Genomic DNA, 26,571 nt, shown 5'->3' on the forward strand with positions numbered 1-26,571 from the left:
GACACTGCTGTCAATATCAGTGACCTAATAAAGACGGTAGAGAAACAATCTCATCTTGTTAACAATTGACCTGATTCTTTCAATCACAGTTTTAGTAGCCTAGAAAAAAATCTGGAATAATGCCTCCTGGCAACAGATGATCAAGTAAGAGAACAAAACTGTAAAGAAGTTGATACACTCATAAAATAAGCTTACCATAAAATCTGCAGAAGATAAGAAGATTATCTTGAATCATCCAGTGATCTTGAATCTAAAAAGACGCATGACAAACCAACCAGAACATTGAAATGTCCATCATAATTCAACACAATTACGGTTCATTATTGCACACTGTGACTTGTCGTTCACGATTGGATTGTCAACAATTAAGTGTCAACCAGACGCCCAGTCTGTCTTTATTAAATCTCTTTATTAGCTGGCAAGGCGATGTCTACACTGGATCGAATTTCATTGAGATAATTGCCTTGTCAGGTAGAATTGATGAGAAATAAGTAGGTCATGAAATAAGAATTATTGAAGAGTGATTTTTGCCATCATGGCTTTGCTTTCTGTTCTTTGCTCAGTATGTAAAAAATGTTTAGGACTCATCTACAAAAAACAAAAGAGGTATAATAATGATTAGACACAGTAGACTTCGATACGGTTTTACTAAAGGGTACTACTACGAACTCTTGTAAACCTGCCTACCCTTGATCTACAATGTTTCTCTGAACAACATAAATATGAATGACGGTAACTGTGACACACAGTGCATGTACACAGTACTCTATGCATCTTGACACGATTTCCAAGCTAATCCTCTCCACGGTCGTCGGTCACGGCACTTGGTAATTACATGTCGTGTTATGTCACACATTTTTAACTAACACCCGTGTATTGTGCGTCTCTTGCGTTTCGTTGTGGTAAGTGACAAATGTAACACTTTCTGTATTAGTTCCTTGTGTTTTTCTTTTGTTTTGTTTATTGGTATTCACGTCTTTGTGTCTTGTAATATTTGTTGGATGAGTTTTTGGAAATAGTTCTGTAGTATCATCATCATCCTTTTGCACAGGTCTCAATTTATTTGGAGTTCATAAATCTAGTTATGATTCACATTTATCTTCATTATAATCTGTTTGTTCATTGTGTAAGTGGTATTCGTATATATCAGCTGTCAAATCGATCGCTATTGTTTATCGTTGACCGCTATTCACGGCTTATCTCAGCATGTTTATGTTTATTTGTCTATCTTTGTGTCTCAATAAAATGTTTTGTAGTTATGTACTAAGTGCGCGTTTATTCTTTTTATAGCGTTATACATATTCATACGTAGATTAGAAATAAAATTAATGGTTGTATTCGGCGTTCTTTTATCTAGAGTATTTTAATTATAATGAGGTTAAGCTGATTACATTGTTACTTCACCATAGTTTTAGAATTTACTTTTGTTAGGTAAATGTTTCGTATTATTTTCGCAGTTTGCTTTTTTGATTCGTGTAGTGAAGAAGTGCTTAAGTTATGTTGGAATCTTACTAAACATAAGCGGGTAAGTAGGTTTAGATTTGTTTAAGAACCACTTACAGATTGCCTATCAGATCCAACAAGTTTTTTAAATACTGTATCTTCTCACAAAATAAGTAAATATATTATCTTTATGTCGTCGTAATCTCTCACGTTATCACAAACAACTTAATTAACATAAAAGTGTGTCGACACAGTGTTTTTGAATTTCAAAACGGTCCTCCCAAAATTATTCTCACCTTTAGAGCTTCTAAGTCAGATCATTGACTTTGCTTTTGAGACAAAGAATTTTACACCTGTCAACGACCTCCCATCCCGACGGCCTGTTGAATACTGTCGTATATTACGTAACAGAATGGTGTTAGGATATTACTTTTAATATTCAAGAATAGGTAATAGGCTATTATGCTCTGATTGTTATGTTAAGAGGTGACAGTGCATCTAGTTTGCATTTCGTTGACGTTATCTTTAATTTATTCGTCTATGCGTTTCATAACCGCCTGGTCCTTTTTTTTATTCGCTACTTTTGGCACCTGTCTTTTGTTTACTGAGACCTCTTAATAAATTGCTGCTGCTGTACAAGTGCTATTATAACCTTAGTATAATTTCTTTTTGTTATGTTGTTTTTGTAGATTCTTCTAGGTTTCAATAACTTTATCCGCTTTTATACAAGTCAGACCCTGTAATTGGCTCTGTTACTCATTTCACTGTTATATTAATTTGACATAGCTGTTTCATCTATTTATAAATAAATACCAAATGTTGAATAAACATCTACCCAAATTCGAATTCAACGAGTCAGCGACCTTTGTCCACTCCTCACAATACTGTCATTATATATTACATAAGTATTAGTTCACCAATATTTACCAATATTACATCAGCTGCACTATTGACGTTTTCTGCCTAACGTTACCTGAGATCATAGTCTACAGAGTCTACAGTCTACACCTGGTTTGTTACGTCTCTTTCATTAGTCATCACTAGATTCAGCTGGTCTTAGAAAACTGGCTGTTATGGAAAAATATTCGCGGTATCCTAAAGCTGGTTTTAATTGCGTAAGTTGACTTCCGTAAGCGACTGGTTCTGGATATTGCGTTATGTCGATTTTTAGATAGTTTTGCAGTCTATCTTTGGGTACAGCTTAAAAATGTGGCTGTTGACTTAACTCGTAGAAATTAATACGAGTATGTAGATGTAGATATGCTGAATTTTTTATGGAACGCGATAAGTTTGATTTAAAACATAGGCCTATTATTATACTTTTCTCCCTTTGTATTATAAAACCTATGTTTGAGAATGTTAACATAAACTAAATTCTTTCGTTCTGTTTCTCTTACATTCTCAGGAGTACCTATTCAATTATTTTTGGTTCATTTCAATCTATTCGTAACTTAATCTAAGCTCATCTAACATTTTTTTTTTTTCTTTACTGCCTGCACCGTTTGCTTTTATCTAACAACATTTTCATCATCAACAAAAACAGTAACTTCATCCTTGATAACAAAAAAACACAATTTGACATCACTATCAAGTTACATAATTCGTTTAATTTCAATAAGTATTAGAAATAACATCACGTATTGAGTTACTAGGACGCTAACCCGCATTCACGGCGACATGAAAGCAACCATTAACGGCACGTGTTTGGTTGCTCCACCCAGGATAACCGGGTTCTTCTTTAATTAGGTTACCCATATTACGTTTCTAGGTAACATTTGAGATTTCATCTGTTTTTGCAACCTCGTTGAGTAATTTATTGGGTGATTACTTGTCAGCTGATTTTCGTCGACAAGCGTGCGCTCTGCACATTGTAGATTGACATGAATGTATTGCACAAAATCTTTGTAGTTAATAAAAACTATTATCTCAAACTAAATTACTGTACTTATATCAGAACTTTGTTCACATTACACACAAATGCACGCATTATGAAATGAACCAAGTTGATGTTTACAAAATTAGATAGGTATAGATGTTCGTGCTTCCGCAGTAGTTCACATTGTTTACGCGGCACGGGATCACAGGCGGTTTGTCGGTCAATTACATCATTGTCCAAACGACCCCATTCCTACTTTCTACATCATTACATAAAACAACAGGTTGTTTAAAGAAGACGCTTGGCTTACTTATCTCTTAAATTCTGCGATGAATTTATAACAACAATTGAATTTAAAGGTCGATTGTACACCATTGTGGATTGAACACAATCGATTGTAATAGTTGTTTGATGTAAATGGCATTTCTCACGAGGAATGCGTAACGGTTTGTTGTTGTTTAATTGAATACACTCAGAGCGCATAAGTCATGTAAACGGTGGCTGGAGCGGTCGTCAATCGGACCTATATCGTCGGTCGTTCATTAAAGATGATTTGTCACGTCTGTAGGCGCTTGAAGTGACATTGACTTTCTTATTGTCTGCGGCTGATAGCGGCGCGCGCAGCCTGCGCACATGCACGCCGCTCGCCGTGACGCGCGCGCGCATCCACGCTCCGCGACCGGCACCCGCGCGCCGGGCCCGCGACATGCCCGCAGTGAAAGTATTCAACATATTCGGCGGACAGAAGCCGACCGAGAAGCACCCTCCCTCCGCTCCCCCCGCTCAACAGGGCGCGCTGCAAAAGTTCTACAGGACTTTTTCAGTCGGTCCAGAAACCTCACCCGAGCACAAGGGCAGTAAAGTGACCGCGATCGCCGCCTGCCTCGAACGTAGAATCAGTGAACCTGTGAAAATTAGTAGTGATAACGTGCAAAAGTTTGTTACTAAAGTCAATATTACGGACGCTGTTGTGAATGTGAAGACTGACTGTTTGACGCCGCGTCGTCACGTGTACGAAAACGTAAACATTGCCGGCGATAATAATGTGGTGCGAGATAATTTACTCGACGAATCTAAAGGATATTCCTCGATCTATGAAGACGTAGCTATACTCAAGGCCGAGTCTAAACCTCCAGGTGATTCTAACCCTGAAACTAAATTAAATAAGGCTTTGGAATCGTTTGATAAAATCTTATCTGAGTTCACTTGCACGTCTCTTACTTCAGATGTGAAAGTCACAAAGAACAATTTTATTCCGCCTAAATTGCAAAAATCTAAGACTTGCAGCATAATTGAATCGCGTTGTATATTGAAAAAAAGTAATTCGGACCCTGAGAGTGATTGTAAGATTAGAAACAAAGTCGCACGGAATAATTCTATAGACAAAACGACAAGTCTGTGGAATCTAGACGACATGAAGGGAAAAGAGTTGACGGCTCCGCTTGTGCCCCTCAGTGTGCCGCCCAATGACAAGATGAATCCTGATAAGTATGCTACGTATAAAATAACATCAAAAAACTCGTCTCGGCCGAACTGCTTCAAAGCCGAAGATCTAAAAAAACTTGACGTAAAAACGAGAATACTGAAGAAAACTTTATCTAATCCACCGTCGACACCCGTTCCGGTTGTATCTAAATCGAAGCCGGTAATGAAAAAAGTAGAGAAAAAAGTGAACGACCCAAAGAAAACAAAACCTAAAACATGTACAGATAATGGATCGTTAAACATAAAGATTAGTTTAGAAAGTAAAGAGACTCCGAAATCACAAATGCAGAAAGCAAAAAGTGTGTGGGAAATAGGAAACGAGTATGTGATTTCACCCGGCTTAGAGAGAACCAAATCCACAACTTCTATCGCGGGCTCTCCTAGTAAGATCCCGGTGATAAGGAGTCAAATGTCACACAACAAGTTCAGCAGTACACGGGCGCTTTTTTCTCCCACTCCGGTTGATCTAAGTAATGTAGACCAGGCCAGAGAGTGTGCTCAGAAAAAGAAACCGCTTGCGCCACGAAAAAACAACGACAAACCTGACGGAAGCAAACAAATAAGACAAAAGTCGCAGCTCAATCTTAAATCCGACGCAAAGCGACAAAATGACAAAACCAAGAAAGAGCCGGTTGACGTTAAAAGTAAAGCAGTATTGTCAACGAAATCAACATTGAAGGATTATCCAGACGAAATCAACGCAGTGCGAGCCAAATTACAGCACAGAACGATCAACAAAAGAGATATAGTCGTAACTTCGGATACCAAACGAAATGAAAATGAATCGGGGGATATCGATTCGACACTGTCACCTGTTAAGTCTATTGTGAAAAAACTCGAGTTAAAAACTGCTCAGGAGTTGAAAACCGAAACATCACAGTTTATAAACTGTAAAGTTATCCCTCCGGTACATAAGGAGTTATGCGTGGCGAACACAACTTTCCACAACCACTTGAGCACACTCGTTGGCCGACAAGTCAAATACGTTGAGTCGCGGGACGACTCCAAAACATGCTCCCAGATCGAGAAGTTGCCTCTGCACAAACAAACTGAAGAGAAGATATCCGATACCCACTCAGACTGCAGCGACGACTCGGGTCATGTTTCCAACGACGCTGTGCACGATAACGACGTAGCGTTTGATAACGTGCACGACCTGAGTCCCGTGCATAGTGTCGACGAGGTGGATTTCAAAGTGTTCGACGGTCCCAAGCAGTTTGGGATAGATTTACCGGAGAATGCTAAGAGTGTATGTCCCGTGCGGCCCGCGAGGCGCAGCGGGCGCGGCAACGAGGTCGCTAGCGGTACCCGCGCCACCGACGTTCCGAAAGTGGACGAACAGGTACGACACTGTTAACATATCGATAACAACAAATTACAGGTGCTGCTTATCCGCACTCGTTTGGTGCAAACATGCAACAATTTAGATCGTAACGATATTAAATCTTGTTCATGCTGACTAGTCTAACTAGATATAGAGTCGAAAGCTGTCCGCGCGCTCCCTTCATCAGTATTAATTGCGCACGGTCGAAGACCTCTTTACCATTTCGTCAACGTAACAACTTACTATATTTGTAGAATACGCACGACTAACTGTGAATGCAATGACTATACTTATAAAAGAAATTGCACGTTACACATTAGTATTCGCGTCGATGACTCAAACATCGATTGTTTCCTAATAGAATACGTTTTAAATAAAACTTTCACATTTAATAACAATAAATTATGAATTTGCTTTATATTATTCAATAAATCTAAAATTCATTGGGACATTAAAATGTCAAGTTATGATTGATGAAGTTCTTATTGCTACCGCTGTAGCTTTAATGTTACTGATTTCGCTATAGTCAACATTTTTTAAAATTAATTCATGATTATACAATATATCGTTTTGTATCACTATTAATCTTCAGACGGAAGAATCTCGGAATCAAAGAATTAAGTAAGATGTCAATATCCAATGTCTTATATAAGATACAACATTCCTCGATAGTTATATTGTATTTTGCATAAAGCGATGATTTGTTGCGTTTATTTTATTATGCAACCCATTAACTAAGAACAAACGCATTCTTTCGAGAACCCGACGCAATTCTTCTTACATAATGAGGCTCATTCGAATTCTAGGACGCGTAAATATGCACTTTAAATGGTATGCAATAATTTCATTTTGAACGGTTTGTCGATTTATTTGGCAATTTAAGCACCAGGTGTACCGCAGGGGTCAATTTTGAGGCCAGATTTATTTATGCTTTTACTTTCACCGTATTCTTGCGTTTTTGAATCATTATTTTATTTCGTCTGTGGTAGTGTATTACGTTGATAAAATGTGGTGGTTGTATCGTGTTTTTCTTGTTACGCCAATGCGGTTAGAGAGTAGATTGATATGTTTTCGTGCTAGGTGTTACGTATGATTTCAAATCTGCATCTGTCGCGGTCTTGATCGATCGACGACGGCAAAGCGTGAACATTTGAATTTCATTTTATCTTCACGCAATATTAAAAAGTATAATCTATATTCGTGACTATGTAATGTTTGTATTTGCCTCTTTAAAGTAGGTAAAATGTAAATTTTTGATTGTGTCACGTAAAATTCGAATTAAAGTTATGCTTCATGAAGGGTCAATAAAGGTTCGCTTTGAAAGTTTGCTTTCTCAGAAACCGATGACTTGTGATATGTCGTTGGACATACATACATGCCACAGCACATTGCTTAGGTAGCACAACATTTCATTAAATTGTTCCTTCACAATCAGCTTGCCATACCTATACCGTACAATATGTTTTATAGAAACCTAATTGAAATACAATATCAATCATTATTATGCAACTGCAAACCATTTTCCAACACCCGGATCATCTTTGGCACCATATTAGCAGCTTTTCAAGTTCTGAATGCACAACGAACCCTGGGCGTGATGCGTTGCAAGCAAAAAAGCCGACACTTTCAATTTCGACTTTCTCGCGTCACTGTAACAGCAAATATTACGTGCAGATCCACTATGCTAACTTTCCTTAATAGACTTGAAAGAAAGACTGAACATTGAAGGGTTAAACCTTTGAAACAGATGCCTTCAATTTACTTTTGAACTTTAACTCTTTTCTGACCTCCATCAGATCAAAAGTCAAGTGCTTCATGCTACTGTAATTTTCACACACATAAATAAGTTTTTACTAGCCATGAAAAGACTTGAAGATCCGGTCACACGAATAGCAAAGATGCGTAACCAGACAAACGAGTAAATTGTTATCCTTTGTTTTACTTTTAAATGCTTCTTAATTAACGAACATCTTTATAATTTCAGCATCAAAAGATAAGAATGTTCCCATTCCATTGCTGAAAATTCATTATTGATTGCTGATCTCATCTAGAATTTGAAAAGAATTGTTGAAGAGATCAAAATCGTAACCATTCAAAGCATGTTATTCCAAATAAAAATGATGTTATCTAAACATCTCAGTTATTTTACAGCCCAACTGACCTAATTCTAAAATCTTTATTGATCTGAAAGACCCAGATATTAATAGGTTTACATCATCTTCAACCCGAATCTTTCACGCAAATTCAAACATTCACATCGGAAATGAAGTCTGTAAGTCAATCATTGGGAATGTTTTCACAATCACGCTTCTCATGATTATCACGTCCGAATGTTTCATAACGTATCTTGTACAATTCAACTTTTCATTTCTCTTCAAATTCATTGCCAGACTTCAGCAATTCGATTTATTTGGTCACGTCTCCTATTTCGAAGATTGCTTTCAAATTAGACGTTAAGTTAGGTTCGAGTCATGTCGTTGGCATCTGATACGGGATATGCTCATCACGTACTGCTTTCGCTTCGGGGAAAGCCTTGTCCTGCTATCAAAACGACTAAAACATTGGCTAGTGTCTCAGGTATTGCTCAATCGGTTGTTTCACGTACGTAACGAAATACAGGTTTACTTTCTTCTAGGTTTTTGTTTTTAGTGTCATTTCCTTCTTTGTTGTGTCATCGTTTGATCTTTGATATACATTTCTTACATTCACCATATTTACATACAAATGGAAATTGCCCGACTACAGTATAGACAAACAAATGAAGCCTAAACAATTTTTCACAGTCTTACATTTCCTCTACTAATTGCTTAGAACAGTTCATGACAACGGTACATGCATTTGCTACACAAATATTAGCATTTACTCGTATTTTATCGCGTGTGGCTTCCCTCGTGAATGTGTGCCGGTTCCGCGGTTAATCAGTTCTTTCCGTTTTGTCTTGAACTTTTATTGCGGTTTATTAGTTACCACTTTTATTTTGCCCGTCTAGACGTACGTTCATTGCATCTCCCACTTAAGTTCTATTTATAAAAGTTTCAAATGATGGTTATAAAAGACAATAAAAATGATCTCTCTGGGAATCATCTTGAGATTTACAGCTGCGTCTATTGTTTGCAAAAAATGTCATTCTTAACTTCGTCATTTTATCGGAAATTTTCATATAATGTTCCTATACGGTTGGATCGTCGTCGTCCTCACGTGAAGCTGCATGCAGCATGCGATTTCTAGCGGTACTAATGCGCCTAGCGTCAATACCGTTAAAATTCTTATTATGATTCCGCAATGAACAGAGTAAATTGGTAAATTGAAACTTGCGCTTCCTGAATCATTAATTATTATTATTCATGTTTCGTGTTCAGCGAGAAACAATATCAGACGATTCATATTACATAATCGTTATTGAAAGGAATGCTAAATAAAATCGAACAGTCATCATCGAACATAATTATTGTTACGTATAAGAAAAACATATCAAGATGATCTTTTGAATTTATATTAAACAATATGTCATTTATTTGATTTTATGAAAACGTGTACTTTATCCATTTGTTTTTGTTCGGTCCAATATGAGAGTTTTGAAACAGGTGTCAGTTCAGGAATTTTTCTCGACACAATATCATCTGCAGCTTCAACTGAGGATGTACCAAACAATACGAATCTGTTTGACACATTTCTTCTCAGAAGTCCGGCAATATGTAAGATTAATCTTGTTTGGCTGTTTATTAAATCGGTTCATTTGTTCAAGACCTTCAATTGAGATTCCAGGTTTCTGTTTTGATGTTGTTTTCCTTTCAACTCCTGTATCAATATCTTCATTGAAATCTTTGTTTATGTCTTCGCATGCTTCGATATTAATAAAAAAGCTACAGGGTGCTCTATTATTAGAAATCACAATACAAGTAGTCGAAGTACCTATATTCAGAAACTCATTCTCACAGTATCAATTGTATATCGATTTCACTTTTTTATCTCATCTAGTAATTATTTAAAAAGTGTATCAATCACTGCTGGTAATTATATTTGCGTTTGATTTGAGCCGGCTTCTACAATACAAGTTATTAATATGTCTATGTGTTCGTACGTTTTGTTCGTTCGTTCGCCTAGAAAGTGTATTACATATACAATAGCCGTTGCTGGTACAATAATTGCCCTGTATGAGTCGAGAATATTTTTTTCTTTGTAATTTTTTTCTATAGTGTGATTCATTGGTAGCGTTTGAGATAGGATTAATTTAGGCTTGTTATTGGGTCAGAGACCTCTTGTTAAGGAATAGGCTGATGTATGACTCTGTTTATGATTCAAACACTGATTCTAATTGGGCTGTTTTACCTTGATGTTTATTAATGTATATCATTAATTTCGAAGGAGGTAGCTTGATTACAAAATGATTAGTTTTATTCGTTTATTTTTCATAGTTCTCAGATGGATACATTTTAAAATACTGATGCATAATAATGTGGCCTTCAGGTCAAAGTTCAGTTTACAGTTTTTCACAGTTCTTCTTATGTACATAATTAGATATGATTGGCCATTTACGTTAAAATTAAGTTCTTTGTCTTCACACAAAATGATGACATGTAATTTGCAGAAAATACTGCTATTAAGGCTTGAAACACTTTTTGGCATGCAAGAGCTTTGTAATGACAGACGTCATTGTAAAAAATGTAAATCCTTCCAGCATAAAAAGAGTGTTTGATCATTATTCTGGTTTCTGCAAGTGCTCTGTCTGTTTGTCAACTGTCGCTTAAGTCCTTATACATGTGTTTAACCCTTCAGTTGACATGTTTCTTTCTTCTTTTATAGCAAGTGGTTCTAAAATCCTCAGATGAAACTAACTAAATTATTGTTAAAAACTTTTCAACCTTATTTCAATTCAATAAGGGCTAGCATCCTTACCGTGTACAGTAGAGGTGAATCTTAATTACATACAGGCTCCTTTCTCGGAATCTTCGCTTTCTTAATGTCCACCTCGCTGTTACATTAATGTGTTCTTAAGAAAAAGTTGACAATTTACGTGCGTGGCCACGCAATTTGTAATGTAACGGACAGCTGTAACTACCACGTATAAGTGTGTAAATAACACCTCGCCAGTTTCGCAATCATTTCTAGTATTATTGGACTTTCTTTTCACTGATTTCGTTGTAGGTCTGCGAAGATAATGATGGTAAACTTGTCTACTTATTTGACTTAGCAACGTCAGAAAGTTTTAATTTTGAATGGAACAAAAATGTAGAAAAAAATTAAGAGGGAATTTGAAAAAGGTCCTAACAAGACATACCAGAGACATACCCAACAGAAACTTTTTACGTCGCTCGCGTAATAATGAAGCTGTACCATAAAAAGTCCATAAAAACTCGTTCAGAACGTGGTTACGAAATGCTGACGGCACCTGACTCCATGACAAGTTGGAGGTAATTGAGAGCCACAGGTGGCCGAACGTGGTTGGCCACTGTGGTAATGGCTACCGAATTTATGTCGTTGCTGTTATTTTTCTCATCATCATCATTATTGTCTATAAGCTTTGTAATAAAGGGGTTTTAAAGTGTTCTTTATTTGAAGTTTCTTATTGTTGTTTGCTTTTTGACAATTGATTTTACTTTCTCATCTTTATCTTCCAAACTCTTAAAATTGACTACAAGTTTATTTACTTCGCTAGGAGTTACTATACCATCATCTTTATTCTGGCCATTACTGTCTCCTCCCTTGTATTAAATTTTCAGCCTATCCTTACAACATCAAATATAAAATCTACAACAGATTTTATCGTAACTTTAGAATATCCACTAACACCTTTGCTCTTTAATGGACTAAATTAATGATCAGTATCTAAAGAAATTCCCTATAATACTAGTTGTAGGCACTGGTGAAACTCGGTTCCCCCAGCCAGCTTGGCGACTAGAAACCAAGTAATGTTTTCTCTGATACGTCTAATTTGAATAATACAGGTATTATTAAGTCTTTAGGCTTTTCTGATTTGCGAATTAATTGCTGGTTCGTGCTAGAATCGTATAGAGATGAGTTTCAAATGAAGTCCAAACGTGGTGAGACTTAATTTAGTGAAATTGATGTGCTCTAAGAGGTAGTGCTGATTTCTTATCTATGTATTACAAATGGCTTTTGTTTTGCTATCTAATACTTGAGAATAGTGACACAGTTTCTTTAATCTACATGATAACATTAATACTGTTTATTTGTCCTTCATTAGAGTTATCTTCTAAACATCATCCTTATTTATTGTTATGTTTTTCATCTGCTTTCTGATCTTCTTATTTATCAAGTATCTTGTCTGCGACAGCATAATTATTTCCTGCAGTGACCACGGAGATCCTTCTTTACATACATTCTGACTTCTTGGCTTTATATATATAGCTTGTCTTATTTCATCGTCATCATCCAAATGTATGACCGTTAATTAAAATCCTTATACCCACACAACTGAAACATCATATTACCAATTACGATAACACAAGGTGTGTCGTATGCTATATTCTAAGAACTACGAAACGTGTTGATATGTCAGCACCGTATCGTTGGCTTCTCGGCTTACGTGCTTCGAGTTATGTGCGCCTAGTAATGTGGGTTGAGAGTATGCCTCTTATCTGATAGTTAGATATCTTGATAAAAAGGGTCATACTAGATAATTGGAGTCTTCTATTAGTTGAAATAATACTTGAGGATGGCTTTCTACTAGATGTAAGATCGATAAACCCAAGTCTGTTAAGATTCTAATTCTACAAATACAGTATTCTATCCTTAGTGCATAAAACTGAAAGATATCAGACGTAATGTACAGGAGATTCCTTTTTTCTTTGGATCACTTGTGGCTCATTGAGCCTTCGTCCCTTTGCGCTACGTAATTGGTCTTTCATCGTCATCATCGGTCTATCGTAGCATTCAGGCCTTCCCAAACATTCATCATATCTACCGTCCCTTTGGCTTACCCAATATTTAAAAACTCATACACAGCCATCTTCAAACTGGCCTTCTTGATAGCCAACAAATAAATGAAAGCCAAAATCTTATCACACGCTGAACAGGTAAATTGCTTGTATTACATGTGTTCACGTAAGTCATTGTTTGTGTTATCATCGGCATAATCAGGTTTCTAAACAATTTTTATTGCGTTATGTTATGTTGTGGTCGGCTGTAGGCTTGTGTTACGACTGTGCACGGGTTTGTTTACGTACAGTTTTACTTGATAGTGGTTGATTATAGTATCTGTTCGAATGTTTTTATCTGTATTTCTTTTATTGTTCCTACTTTTTTCTCGGCTAGAAATACTTCCGTTATTAATTTTATGCCACTACTAGCTTCCGCTGATGTTTTCAGCCGCATCCCGTAGGAACTCTTTCGCGCACCCGAATTATTTGCCTATATCCTTCTTCGATAAGTGAACTAATTAGTAATGATATAATTTTTAAAATCGATCTTGTAGTTCCTGAGATTAGCGCATTCAAACAAACTCTTCAACTTTATAATATTAGTATACCTAGATCTTACATAGGGGACATGACAGTGAACTCAATCTTCGAACCTCCTCCAATCCCTTCCCACTGCCTTACATACATATATCTTCTACCTACCTAGATTCTATCTATACTAGAAGATATATTATGTACTAAGCACTCTAACATCCCACTAGCCTAATAAAGAAAATGATGGCTTTCTAAAAGCCGGCCGGCTCATAGTTTTCCCGTGCTATTTCCCGACATAGAAAGTTGCAATTCGCGTAATGACGCGTGCTTCACTAGGGTTGACAGCCAATTGTTTATAGAGTGTTCTCTATAAACAATTGGCTGTATAAAATTAACCCTACGGTTATGAAACTGAAATACCTCTGAATGTAAACTGAAACTTAAAAAAATGAAAATAATTAAATTTTTAATATGCACTGTAATATGTTTTTAGGTGCATGTAATGCAATAGGGCCCTGACCCTGAGAAACGTTATAAATAATTTTACATAATATATTCGAACCATTTTTCAAGTAGTTGTATGTAAATGTTTGTGATGTGGCAGTACTCTTTAAAATAAATTAAATATTTCATAAAAATCAAACACTGGCAATTCTTTAATAGGCTATCTTTTACGAATGAAAATCCGTATTGTATACAATTTCCCAAATCTAATATAGAAAAGGCCTAAATTGGCTCAATCAGGCGGTATTCTTTGATGTTATATCGCAACCAGTTATAACTTACATAAGCGAAGCCATTGGAAAATATCCAGCAGTTTCGATTTAATTAAATTAATTAAACTAAGATTTCACTTGATTGAAGAAAATACATTAATTGGCGTTGAAAACCATTTACCGGTAACAAGATTGAACTGAAAGATAGCTACAAAAAGTTTGCATGTGGCAAATATTTAAACATCACGTTCAAAAATGAACGTGCATAAAAATATCATTAGAAAACAAAGCATTATTTTTAAATATAATTACGCCAAAAAACTGGTAAAGTATCCTTGTCTCACAATGTTTTTGAGTATAATTTATTTTTCAAAAAAAAATGTAGCAAAAAAGTCTTGATTAAAACCTTTTTTCGCGTCAGCCGTGGTCTTTGACATGGTCGGAATACTGGTTTAATTAACTTCAATTACAATTATGAAGACCCTGAGTCTATGGTGAATCACGAAACGGATGTGTCTGGGCATCTACACGATTTTGATATGATACACGTTCTCTTGATATCCGTTGATTAGTTTTATGATACATAATATGTTATTAATTGAAGATAGAGGAGTGGTTCTCACGGTTTTGAAGAGGTATTTAGATAAAAGAAGCCATCTTTCCACCTAGGGTCACATTTAATGTAAAATCAAGTAAAAATACATGTCAATTTCATTAAAAAAGGTTTCCCTTATGGGACTAGAACCCTCGACACACGAAGTACAGTTCGCACCGATTAACTTAGCGTTTCTGAAGTTTGCTGTTTGATGCCTCACGCATGCGTAGGCAGTGTTTTGTTCATCCATTTTTTGACTATAGTGAAAAGCGACCTTCGCTTCGGACAAGCAAAGCTTCTTGACAAGATCTCTACAAACAAACGCTCAAGGAATTAAATTCCTAACTTCACAAATGCAAAGTTATTTGGCCTGTAATAGTACCCAATATCTAAGCTAGTTACCCAGTAGTGCAGTCATGATCATTCTACATATTTCTCGTACGATGTTCCACAAGATGAAGATGCATAAGCCATTGCAACCCAGTTATGCATTGTGTGGACGTAACTGCAGATATTATTTGCTGTTACTTGCTACTGGTAACTAGGGGAAACATTGATAGGAGATAACATAAGCAAGATGTGAAGCTTGATAGCTGGTTATTTTCTATAGATGGGTGTGCTTCTAACTACAAACTGTACTAGACTAACCTAACTAGGTAACTATTCAAATTCTGATGACAGTATGATCGACTAGCTGCAGATTTCAATAACCTATTTATTTGTTATTTTATTAACCCCCGACGCAAAAACGACGGGGTGTTATAAGTTTGACGTGTCTGTGTGTGTGTGTGTGTGTGTATGTGGCATCGTAGCTCCCAAACGGATGATCCGATTGTAATGCGGTTTTTTTTGTTTAAAAGGTATGTCAGTCGGGAGTGTTCTTAGCTATGTTTGGTGGAAATCGGTTCAGGTCTTCAAGGTCATCAGCTCGTTTGCTAGATGTGATAGGAATGTTACACGCTCAGTTTACTTGCAAGTATATGTGGGATCTGAAATTTGAAACACTAATGTCTTTTGGAACTACTGAGCTGGTCTGCTGTTAGGGCACGAAGGTAGGAGACGTAACCCTGAACTGCCTTTTAGTAAACCCATCGAGTTTGGGCTCGTTGAATTTGTCTTGACGAGTTCTCTTCATGTTTCTGATTGACGAGAACCTGATGCTGGAAATGGGATGTGGCGGATGAAACCCTGAAATGCCGGAATGAAACGGATAAACCGATTTATATTTTTGCTGAAAATCTAGAATGTCCAAAGGTTAATCTTTATTGTTTCTCAATCTGTGCAATTCTCCCAGAGCCAATTTGTCATGAGGATTGTTAAGCAGATTCCTTTGGCCGAGATCGCATATAGCGACCCATCTTAAGATAAAATAAATTAAATGAAAGAAGGAAAACTTAAGGAGCTCCTTTAAAAAGCATGAAATAAAATTAAATTATAAATTTAAAAAAACCCCCGACCCAAAAAAAGTACGCAATAATTATGACAAAAGGTTAAACACGCCAAACCCTATAAAAAGCAAAAAATAACTTTTAACACTACGTAAACTAAATTTTGACGTGTCGGGGGACCGCTTTTTACCTTCATAAATACTTACATAAATCAAATGATACCCTACCTAATTACAACATTCGTTTTAAAAAAAAAACACGTATCTAAAGTAATGAATTAGAGCGGTCCCCCGACACGACAAAATTTAGTTTACGTAGTGTTAAAAGTTATTTTTTGCTTTTTATAGGGTTTGGCGTGTTTAACCTTTTGTCATAATTATTGCGTACTTTTTTTGGGTCGGGGGTTTTTTTAAATTTATAATTTAATTTTTAACCAGAGATAGAATTTTGACATCCATACAAGTAATGCCACATTCTTGGCTAGTAGGTAAATCAACAGATCGCCTATTAAACATACCTACATCGGAATGGTCATTCAATCTCTATCTATAAAATTATTTAAGAGAAAACAAAGAAAGAATTCGGTATCTATTCACATTTGAAGAATAGGGAAAGAATGCTTAAATACTGCAAAACAATGATCTTGTCCTTTTGGTATTAACAAACCATGACATAATTGCATTTATTTTCCTTAAAACATTATTGACCCTTCAATAGCCTTCAAAGCAAACAATAAGCAGAGAATAGGTGTCTCAACTGGATCTCACTATTCATTACAATTGACCTAATAAATTGAAATAATAGCAACTTTATTATGACCTAATTATAAATTATATATATATATATATATATAATAATATATTCTATGTAATAAAGACGATAGTTATAAAACTTGATTCGTTTCATGGAGATTCCCATTATCCGCCTAGCCTTTGCCCAACTATGTTGGGGGCGGCTTTCAGTCTAACCGGATGCAGGTGAGTGCCAGTGTTTTACAAGGAGCGACTGCCTATCTGACCTCCTCAACCCAGTTACCCGGGCAACCCAATAAAACTTTATGACTGGATAGTTTTATGGAGATTATAGAATCCAGAAAGCGTTGAAGGTAAAAGATCGAATTCCAGAGTAAATTGTTTGTAATAATGAAAAGTGATAAATGTTATTTCCAATTTTTCTCTTCGCGCTATGAAAAAGAAAATTGAATTGAGTTAAAAGGCGTTTATAATGTTAATTTTTATGCTAGATGATAAGTTTATGGCTTTGTCAGGTTGTTACGATTTTGAAAATTCCAATTAAAAGTCACATTATTATTGAGTGTGTTAGACTATTTTTTACAAGGGCAGGAATGCGGGTGCAATCACGAGAAACAGCCAGTTTACAGACACAAAGATAAATCTCAACACAAACCTATATACAGCAAAAAATATCACATTGAAAAGCCCTACAAACCATTGACTTAAAACTTTTACCGCATCCCGGATCTACAGCGTGATTGAAACCGCTGTGACTCCGAACGGCCCATTCACAGCCATTGCATGCACTTACTCCAATAACAGGTGCTTGGGCCATAAGTAGGCCATCGCTATAAATGGCCTTACGCTACATTGTGGTCAATTGTAGCTATCGGCCATAATGGGTCGGTTTGTGGAGCTGTAGCTCTTGCAATTGATTGATATATTGATATGGATATGTTTGGTAATTGATTAAATGGTTCAATGGTTTTTTTGTGTATTCTTTATGTTTTGAGTACTTACACTGTTTTTTCCTGCAAACTTTTTGCGGCCTCTAAAAATAGTTTAAAATCAAAATAAGCCAAATCTGTCCAGCCATTCTCGAATTTTAATGAGCCTCTTTATGAACATACTATTATAGCCTGCCTAATGAATTAGACACATTTATTTTAATTTGCAAGTATTTCATCCAATATATTGATTTTGATGCAAGCCCTATTATGTTTCATGGTCATCCTAATCATTTATCCTAATGATTTGGTATTGTTTCTATTTCAAACAATAAATCTGTTGAAAACTAAACAATAACTCCATAAATTATATTATTGGTACATTTCACCCTTATTAGCTACGGAAAAGACGACCTAATAACTTGTTAATAGCACCCATTATCGCATAACTTCATAAAACCATCTACAACTCAAGTATTTGAGGAAAAAATATGCGAGTGATGAACTATGGGTATGTTTGTTACATAAATGAATAACTTTCGTTTCAATCGCAACGTTACAATTTACTGCATGCGGGCTTTCAGTCGCCGATAGCGAAGCGAATGCAACGTTCGCATGACAATTTTTTCAGGTTTATATACTTAGATTTCTTTCATAGCTTTATTCGTCTTCTTTTTGTCGCGTGAACTGCAGTTTTTTTGATCATAACAAGCACTAGTATAAGAGTTCTTAAATCATCATCTTCCTGTCCTGTTCTCAAGTCATTTGGGGTCGGCGCATCATGTCTCTTTCGTCCATTCCTCTCTGTCTGAGTGTTCTTAAAGTCTTCTGAATCTTAAATGATTCTGACTTGCAATTGCAATCGAGTTGCATTCGAGAACATATTCTGGCACAGGGGGTTGACACAGGTCTGCCTCTTGAAAGTTCCTGAAACCCACATAACTATTTTGAACCTACCCAAGTTTAATCTTTCCTGTAATAACAGAATAATGTAATAATAACAGCAATATTGAGCAAACTTATTTGATAACAAATACATAGTAACATGTATTTAAATCTTGTAAACACTATAAAAGCAACCGGAACAGCAAAGATAATGTATATTTATCAAGTCTTGTTGGTAATGATTGTGTAATTTGTAATGGAAACTGTACAATGTAATAATAGACGGAGATACGATGTTAGGTACTTGTAAATAGATGTATCAGATGTTGCTTTATGATGTTAAAGTTCATGTCGATAAATGAGTCATTGAGCAATAGAGATGTCAATATTCAGATACCGATACCTATCGATAATTTAGCAGAACTAAAACACAAAAAGTACTGTCTGAGAATATGAGTTTTAAATCTATATATGTAAAAGAAAGTCGTGTAAGTTACACGTTTTATAGCTCAAGAATGGCTGAACCGTTTAGGTAAACTGAAAATTAGCTTAGACCCTGGAAAAGGACATTGGATCGTTTTGGTCACCATCCGAGACGCGGGTGAAACCGTGGTTTGAAGCTAGTCGACTATAAAAAGCAGCCAAAGAAGTTTTATTATTTTTCAAGTTGCGTTTTTCTGTAAACTTAGCGATTTCAGTACTGAAAGGTCCGAATAAGTTGTTAGTTTTATCCTACTGCTCTTTCAATCAAAGACCTTTTTTTTTTCAAAAACACCTAACTAACTTAATCTTTCTTGTTTGTTCTAGATTATGTTCCGGGGCGGCGTGGTGGGCGAACTCGACGCGCGTCGCGACGCTGCGCTCGCGCGAGTTCTTGTCCGCCTACAAGCGCGCGCCCGCGGCCTACTCGCGCGACGTCGCGCTCAACGCCTGCGCACGCAGCATACGGCCGCGCGATGCGTACAACGGAACGTGCGAGCGTTCCTCGCTGTGAGAGACTGGCCGTGGTGGCGGCTGTTGGTACGGGTCACTCCTTTGTTGGCTGTTCATCGGACTGAACATCGGTTGAAACAGGCTCAGGTATGTATCAAAATAGAGAAATAGTATAGTTGTAAGAAGTTCCATTTCGAAAGAGAATAGACCTGCTTGAAAGTGCGTTAGATCAAGATGCCAAACATCATCATCTGTATACTGAGTCCGGAAGCTGATTATATTATGACACTATGAATAATACCCATTAATTTATTTAAATCAAATACATTATGCAAGTTTATTTAACTAGGAGACAAAATTATAAATTTTATGTATTTGAGATAAAAATTATTCAATCATTCTAATTTGGAACTCGTTTGATGACGCTCGTACCTATTTATGTATTTAAAACGTTTTCAAATAAAATCGTTTTTATTTCAACTGTTGATAAGAATCGAGACAGTTACACTTTTATATACTTAAGTTATATTAAAAAGATATGGTAAACACGGTTTGCCACTTAAACCAATCTATCGAAATTGCTTTTATAACCACTATTATGACGTTATAAGATTCGAGTAAGCTCATAAAACGCCAGTTCAGTAATTGAATGTAAATTAAATATAGGTGCAAATCGTTACTATCATATGTGAGAAAATATCTCCGATAGCTTATTGGTAGAGAACTTTAATTGGCGGATATAGCTACGAATGTTCAAAGGTCACTGACGCCTATTAGTTGAAATTGTATAAACTGCAGGGAAACGATTTACATTGATTAATATTATGTAGATATATGAATGAAATAGGTACATAAATATTGGTATACTTTGCCTCCAAAAATTAACGGAGGAGTATTATCCCAGTGTCTTGATACAATCTTTGAAAAAAGTTATAATTAATACAGATGTTTTAATTTACAAAGGCGGGTGAACCATTCTTGAACATGTAAAAAACAGCACATTGTCTTTATATGACACTAGCTTCTGCCAGCGGTTTCACCCGCATCCCGTGGAAACCTCTGCACAAACCCGGATAAAAAGTAGCCTATAGCCTTCCTCGATAAATGGGTTATCTAACACTGAAATAATTTTTCAAATCGAACCAGTAGTTCCTGAGATTAGCGCGTTCAAACAAACAAACTCTTCAGCTTTATAATATTAGTATAGATTACACCTCAGCCACCATTGAGACTACCGAGCATAAAAATACAAAGACAATGTGTAATGTACATTTACATAAACAAGAATGGCTCACCTCCATCATGCAAGAAACTATCTACAACGCCCATTCATTCCCTAACCGTTGATATAATACAACATTCAAATCTCAACATATTCGGCAACCCTTATCTCAAGCTTCAAGCAAACAGATGCACTTTGGCCTGTAAAGTGTTACGGAAGCCACGCACCCGGTCACAGGTTATCATCAACCCACACAATAGGAGAGCAACCAGAGATTTCCTGCTTCTAATCGTAATGGACCACGAAATGGGTCACCTGACTTATATTACATTAATGTTGCTACTGTTGCTATACTCTATCCACGGAAGCAAGAGCTAAAAGGTAAACAAAGAATGACAGTTTTTCAAGATGGCGGTATAACCCGACCGATGACAAAACGTCACATTTTTGTGTAAAATGTTCGCAGTATCTGTGATTTTGTCATCGGTCGGGTTATACCGCCATCTTGAAAAAGTGTCATTCTTTGTTTGCCTTTTAGCTCTTGCTTCCGTGGATAGGGTATAGTATGAAAGTTAGAGAAAGAAGTTTTGATAGGATCTGAATAATGCAGCGTAGTTTTGAGGTTTCTTTTGGCTGATTTTGGCAATATTGGCTAATAAGAGTAAATAGCAAGTACACAGTAGTTGTAAAATATCACGAAATAATGTGACGCTTATATAAAGGCTTCATTGTGCGGTTTCACTTGTGAGCCAAGAGAACTACGTCCCGTACCAAGATATAATGATATTTTAACTTACCATGTTTTACAATAGGTAAAATCGATCCTTCTCCGTGTGAGAGGAGGCCTGTGCCCAGCAGTGGTACGATAAAAAAGGATATAACAGTAACAAAAATCGATTCAGTAAGTAGATTCTGTGATTACCCGGATTGTCGGTCCAAATTATTCTTCCAGTGCAACTATCTGATCGCCTTAAAAAGAACAGTCAATGCAGCCCAAAATCAGTCTGAATACCATTATTACGTTCTATATTTACATAAACAAACTTTTAGTAGGGCTACTTAAATCTATTTGAAAATTAAGACGCCATTAAATTCGACGCCCGTCTCTCAAATGTGATACTCGACCGGTCAGCATGTCACAATTTGGACGTGAATCTAGTTTCATATCCGGATTACGTTATCTGTGGCTTAAATTGACACCGTCATTTCAAATTTAGAAGCTTCGATATGTTACCTTTTTTTTCATTGGTAGTAACCAGCCATATACTTTTGAAGTCTAGTGATGCAAAGAAACTGTATGATTCTTACTTAAAAAAACTCAAACATTACGTTACATATCTATACCTACTTTAAAGTTTTTGTGTTGGAGTATTCAGTGTAAAAGAAATAAAAATGATTTTTGAACTGCTCAAATTTACAATGCCTGAAAAAGGCCGTTAAGCTGTACACTTAATCTTGATCTTGGCAACACCTGTAAATAATACCTTAACGAGCAAATAAATATTTTGAGTTTGAGTTTTCAGTATGTGGCCTTACAGCGAGCGCCTTTCAAAATTTTGAATATTTCAGTCACACTTGCGCGCGATCTATTTGTGTTTCTTACAATACGATAAGGCGCCTATATTCAACTTGATATACATACAGACTTTAATACTGTTAATTATTCCCAGTCATAAACAAATATACCACAGTTTTGTACTTCAATGCAGTTTATTTTAAACGTCATCATCATTCAAAGTAATTTACAAATATTTTGCGCCAACACATAGAAGCATAAATCATTTACCTACAAGAAATACATAAATTACTTAAAATTCTGTTTAGTTTCTCACGTCTCACGGTAAACATTCGTTGACAGCGTAATTAGCATTAATTACAAACTCAAATTCATACATAAATGCATACAAGTGGGTTTATGCAGTTGACTTTAATATTGCACAGAAATTATTTTCATTGATCGCGTAATTTATTTTGTTTTGCTAATTCATCAAAATTGAGGCGATCAACATACTGAGTGATATCCAAAAAAATAAATACTTTTGCATAAAATCCAAAAAAATAAATAGTTTTTAAACTAACAAACTTATCAGCTCTATAATTATTCGGAATAGCTGTAGCAAAATACAGTCGTTTTCAGCTACTAGAATAAAAAGTTTTTTAATCGCCAGTAGCTTGCAGACTTTTTACTTTTTTCATACAAACCTTACCCTTTCTATAACATCGTTCTATAATAGACACTTAGGGTCAATTCCCACTGAAAGAGCAGCGGTCGGCAGCGGCCGGCAGCGGCCGTAATTGCAAGGGATTGAGCGCGAGCGCGGCGGGCCGCGCGGCGCCGCCGCGCCGCGAGGCGCCGCACCGCGCCGCGCTCTTACATTTTCCGTGCTCTTACGGCCGCTGCCGGCCGCTGCTCTTTCAGTGGGAATTGACCCTAATTCATATATCATTCATTTCTCGCATCATAGACATCGGTAATTCCTGCTTGAAAGTGCCTAATGATCGTAGTGTGAGGTGTAACATGTTACTAATGACTCTTTTGCTTCCATTCTAACGCGCATGACGCCTTCATTAGAAAACGTGTGAGATACATTTGAAGGGTTATTTTGTAAGGCAAGAAATGATTTTGGATTAGTGATTGATTGTTGTTGGATTGTCCGTAATTTAATTAAAAACAGTTCAGTTTAGGCAAGGCATAGCTTCAGCAGTAAAAGTATAAAAGTATTTTCATAATCATATATCATAATCTAATGATCATGATAGTAATTTCATTAGGAAACTTAACGTAACTCTACACAACATTATTGTCAGGTATACTCAAACCGAACAGTGACAAAAAGGTCTCATTAGAAACACTTTTTTACAAAGAAATTCTTCACAACATAACAATTTCCGTATCTAATATCCTGCCTAGACTACATGAAAAAGCAGCCTATTAATCATTTTACTTTATCCCAAAGCAATCAATCTCTTTCACCACGCCTTAGCAATTTCCTGCGTGCCTTGTCGCTAGTTTTTCTCCTATAATTTGCAGCTCGTATAAAAATGGACGCGACCGCATCGGCTCGAGGCTCGCGGTCGACTAATCGTTTGCGATTTCCGCGCCTTTGCGCACGCGTCGCTCGTAGAGATGTGACACTGATTATATTGTGTTGGGTTAAGTGTTATTACTGTATTAGTTGATAGTTATTTGTAACAATTATCGTGTTTAGGTGATTAGTACTCGTATTTTTCTGCACTTTGTGTTAAAATAAAATATATCTCAGTCAGTCGATAAATAGGTCTTCACCAAGCGTGCTGGTTGGCTCATTCCTTCTCTATGAGTACAAGTATCTACAAGGATTACGATGATTAAAAACTGTTATTTCCTTGAATTTATCCTCATATATTTTTCACCTCATAATATCATGTTGTAACAAAAACTATAGGAAGGTTAAATTAACTCCTCAATATAGGAAGTAATTTGTACTAGCTTCAATAATGGAAACGAACCAATTAAGTCTACTGTTGTACAACATTCCTTCTGTCGCATCACTAAGGCTTGCGCAGACGCAGCGCGGTTTCCAATTACCTCGTCATAATGAGTTGCATGTAAGAACGTCACATTATCAACGTAAATACTTTAGAGGTATTTATTATCTTGTGTAAGTTTACATTATTTCCTCTAAGTAAAAGCTACGATATATTAAGCTAGGCTAGATTGTGGAAGCTAATATCAATTACAAAAAAAAATCTTTTTACATTCGTATTTTTCAAAATATTATTCACTGTTGTTTTCCGGCGGTTTCAGCGCCCCTTGAGAACTACTACCGGGATAAAATATAGTCTATGGTACTGTAAAAAATTGCAGTTTTCGAATCGGTTCGGTTCGGTTGGAAGAAACGAAAAACAAACCTAAAAATGTTTCCTCTTTATTACATTAATAATATAGATTTTTTGTTTATATTTCTCCCGAATAAAAAGCCTATTATGTATTAACACTGAAAAAATTATTTAAATCGGATCACTAGTTCTTGAGACTCACACACACATTATAATTTCACATCAATAGACACTTCCCATACTAAACACACAACGTTGATTCCATTAATCAGATCACCGTCACAAATACTCGTAACCGTTCCATGGGAACTAATAGTAACTGTTCTTTTTTTTCTCACTGGCGGAACTGGTGCCCGTATCTAGTAGGTACTGTCTTCTCTATAGCTAAGTATGTGGTTTTTGTCGCTATCGGAATAAGTTAGCGACTTATGTGGGTATTGACTGTTCCGTTTGAATGGGATGTGTTTCCTCACTAATCGGTGGTTGGAAAATGTCGCTATATAAATGTTTTAGGTACTTTTCTTGTTGATATAAGTGGGTGTGCCAAGCGGGAGTTGAGTGTTTAAGAGTGCTAGATTGGACAAAGTACTAGTATATTTATTGATTAACTAGCTGACCCGGCGAACTTCGTACCACCTTTTCCTTATTTGCTCACCTAGACCTACCCTGGACTACGACAAACATTTTAAAACCAAAATCAGCTCAATCGGCCCAGCCGTTCTCGAGTTTTAATCAGACTAAAGAACAACAATTCATTTTTATTTATATAGATAGATAGCTGTAGGCGCGTTTCTCCGTGGAATTAAGAAATTGTCTTTTAAATGTGTGATGGAATACCTAGGTCCTTTAGGAAAACGTGTTATTTAGTTTTTTAAATGTACATATATTTAGTTAAGTATCTTGGTTTTCTCTAGACTGTACTTCTAACTCGCGGTAGTTTAGTCCATGACCTACCCCAATACACTTACAGCAGTAAACAAACAATACAATAACATCACGTATTGAATACACAAGTCTCGTCTCGTGCTATTTACTGCAAGTTATATGCATCACAACTAAGTATCTGTAACTGTACTCTGAAATATATTTATTTACTAGAGAGAATACCCCCTTGTTGTGAAAAGAAGTCCGTTTAATTCCTACCCCACACCTAGATTATCAACAGAAAATATCGTCTCTGATGAGCATCAAAGATAGCATAGACTTTATACATAGTTTAAAACCATCTTTAACGAACAACCTTTCAGTCTTCAATTTCTTAGCGAGTCGATGTCAATCGATCTTAAATAGAGGCTCAATATTTCCCCACGCACAACCTTTCAAAAAATTAAAGAAGAAAGGAAGGTGCACATCAAGAAATGATCACAGTAAAATCATGACTATAATTGTCGTTTCAATCATCGGGAACAACATCCGCATGACTGGTTAGTTCGCGAGAACTCTATAATGTATCTCATAATTTAGCTGTGGTTACAACTGATGCATTATTTATTAGTAAGAGCTATCGTAATCTTTAGTGTTAGGGATGGTGTACACTATATACACATAAAAAAATTGTTACGCAAAATACGAAATACCAATACAATGATATTGTATCTTGATCTTTTCCAGTCTGTTTTCTAAATCAGTCTAAACATTTACACAATTACAATACTATCAAATAAATACTAGATAAAAAGTTTATTTTACTTTATTTAAACTGTATCTTAAGCTCGTATTTGAGAACAGACTAAGTGAACTAGCCCACTATTTGATTTAAATAAAAACAGGCCCAAATTAGTTAAAACAA

General features: G+C 36.1%; 1 protein-coding gene across 5 annotated transcripts in view; it reads left to right on the forward strand.

The window, feature by feature from the left end:
- LOC124639901 (unconventional myosin-XVIIIa) overlaps window positions 1-26,571 on the forward strand; it is a 260,942-nt gene that overhangs the window by 195,167 nt on the left and 39,204 nt on the right. For all 5 annotated transcript variants that reach the window (XM_047177413.1, XM_047177414.1, XM_047177415.1 and 2 more), the window contains one exon: window positions 19,616-19,888. In XM_047177413.1, coding sequence (XP_047033369.1) covers window positions 19,616-19,888 — 273 coding nt within the window. The remainder of the gene's footprint in view (window positions 1-19,615; window positions 19,889-26,571) is intronic.

This window comes from Helicoverpa zea, chromosome 19 (assembly GCF_022581195.2).
Source record: "Helicoverpa zea isolate HzStark_Cry1AcR chromosome 19, ilHelZeax1.1, whole genome shotgun sequence".
NCBI lineage: Eukaryota > Metazoa > Arthropoda > Insecta > Lepidoptera > Noctuidae > Helicoverpa > Helicoverpa zea.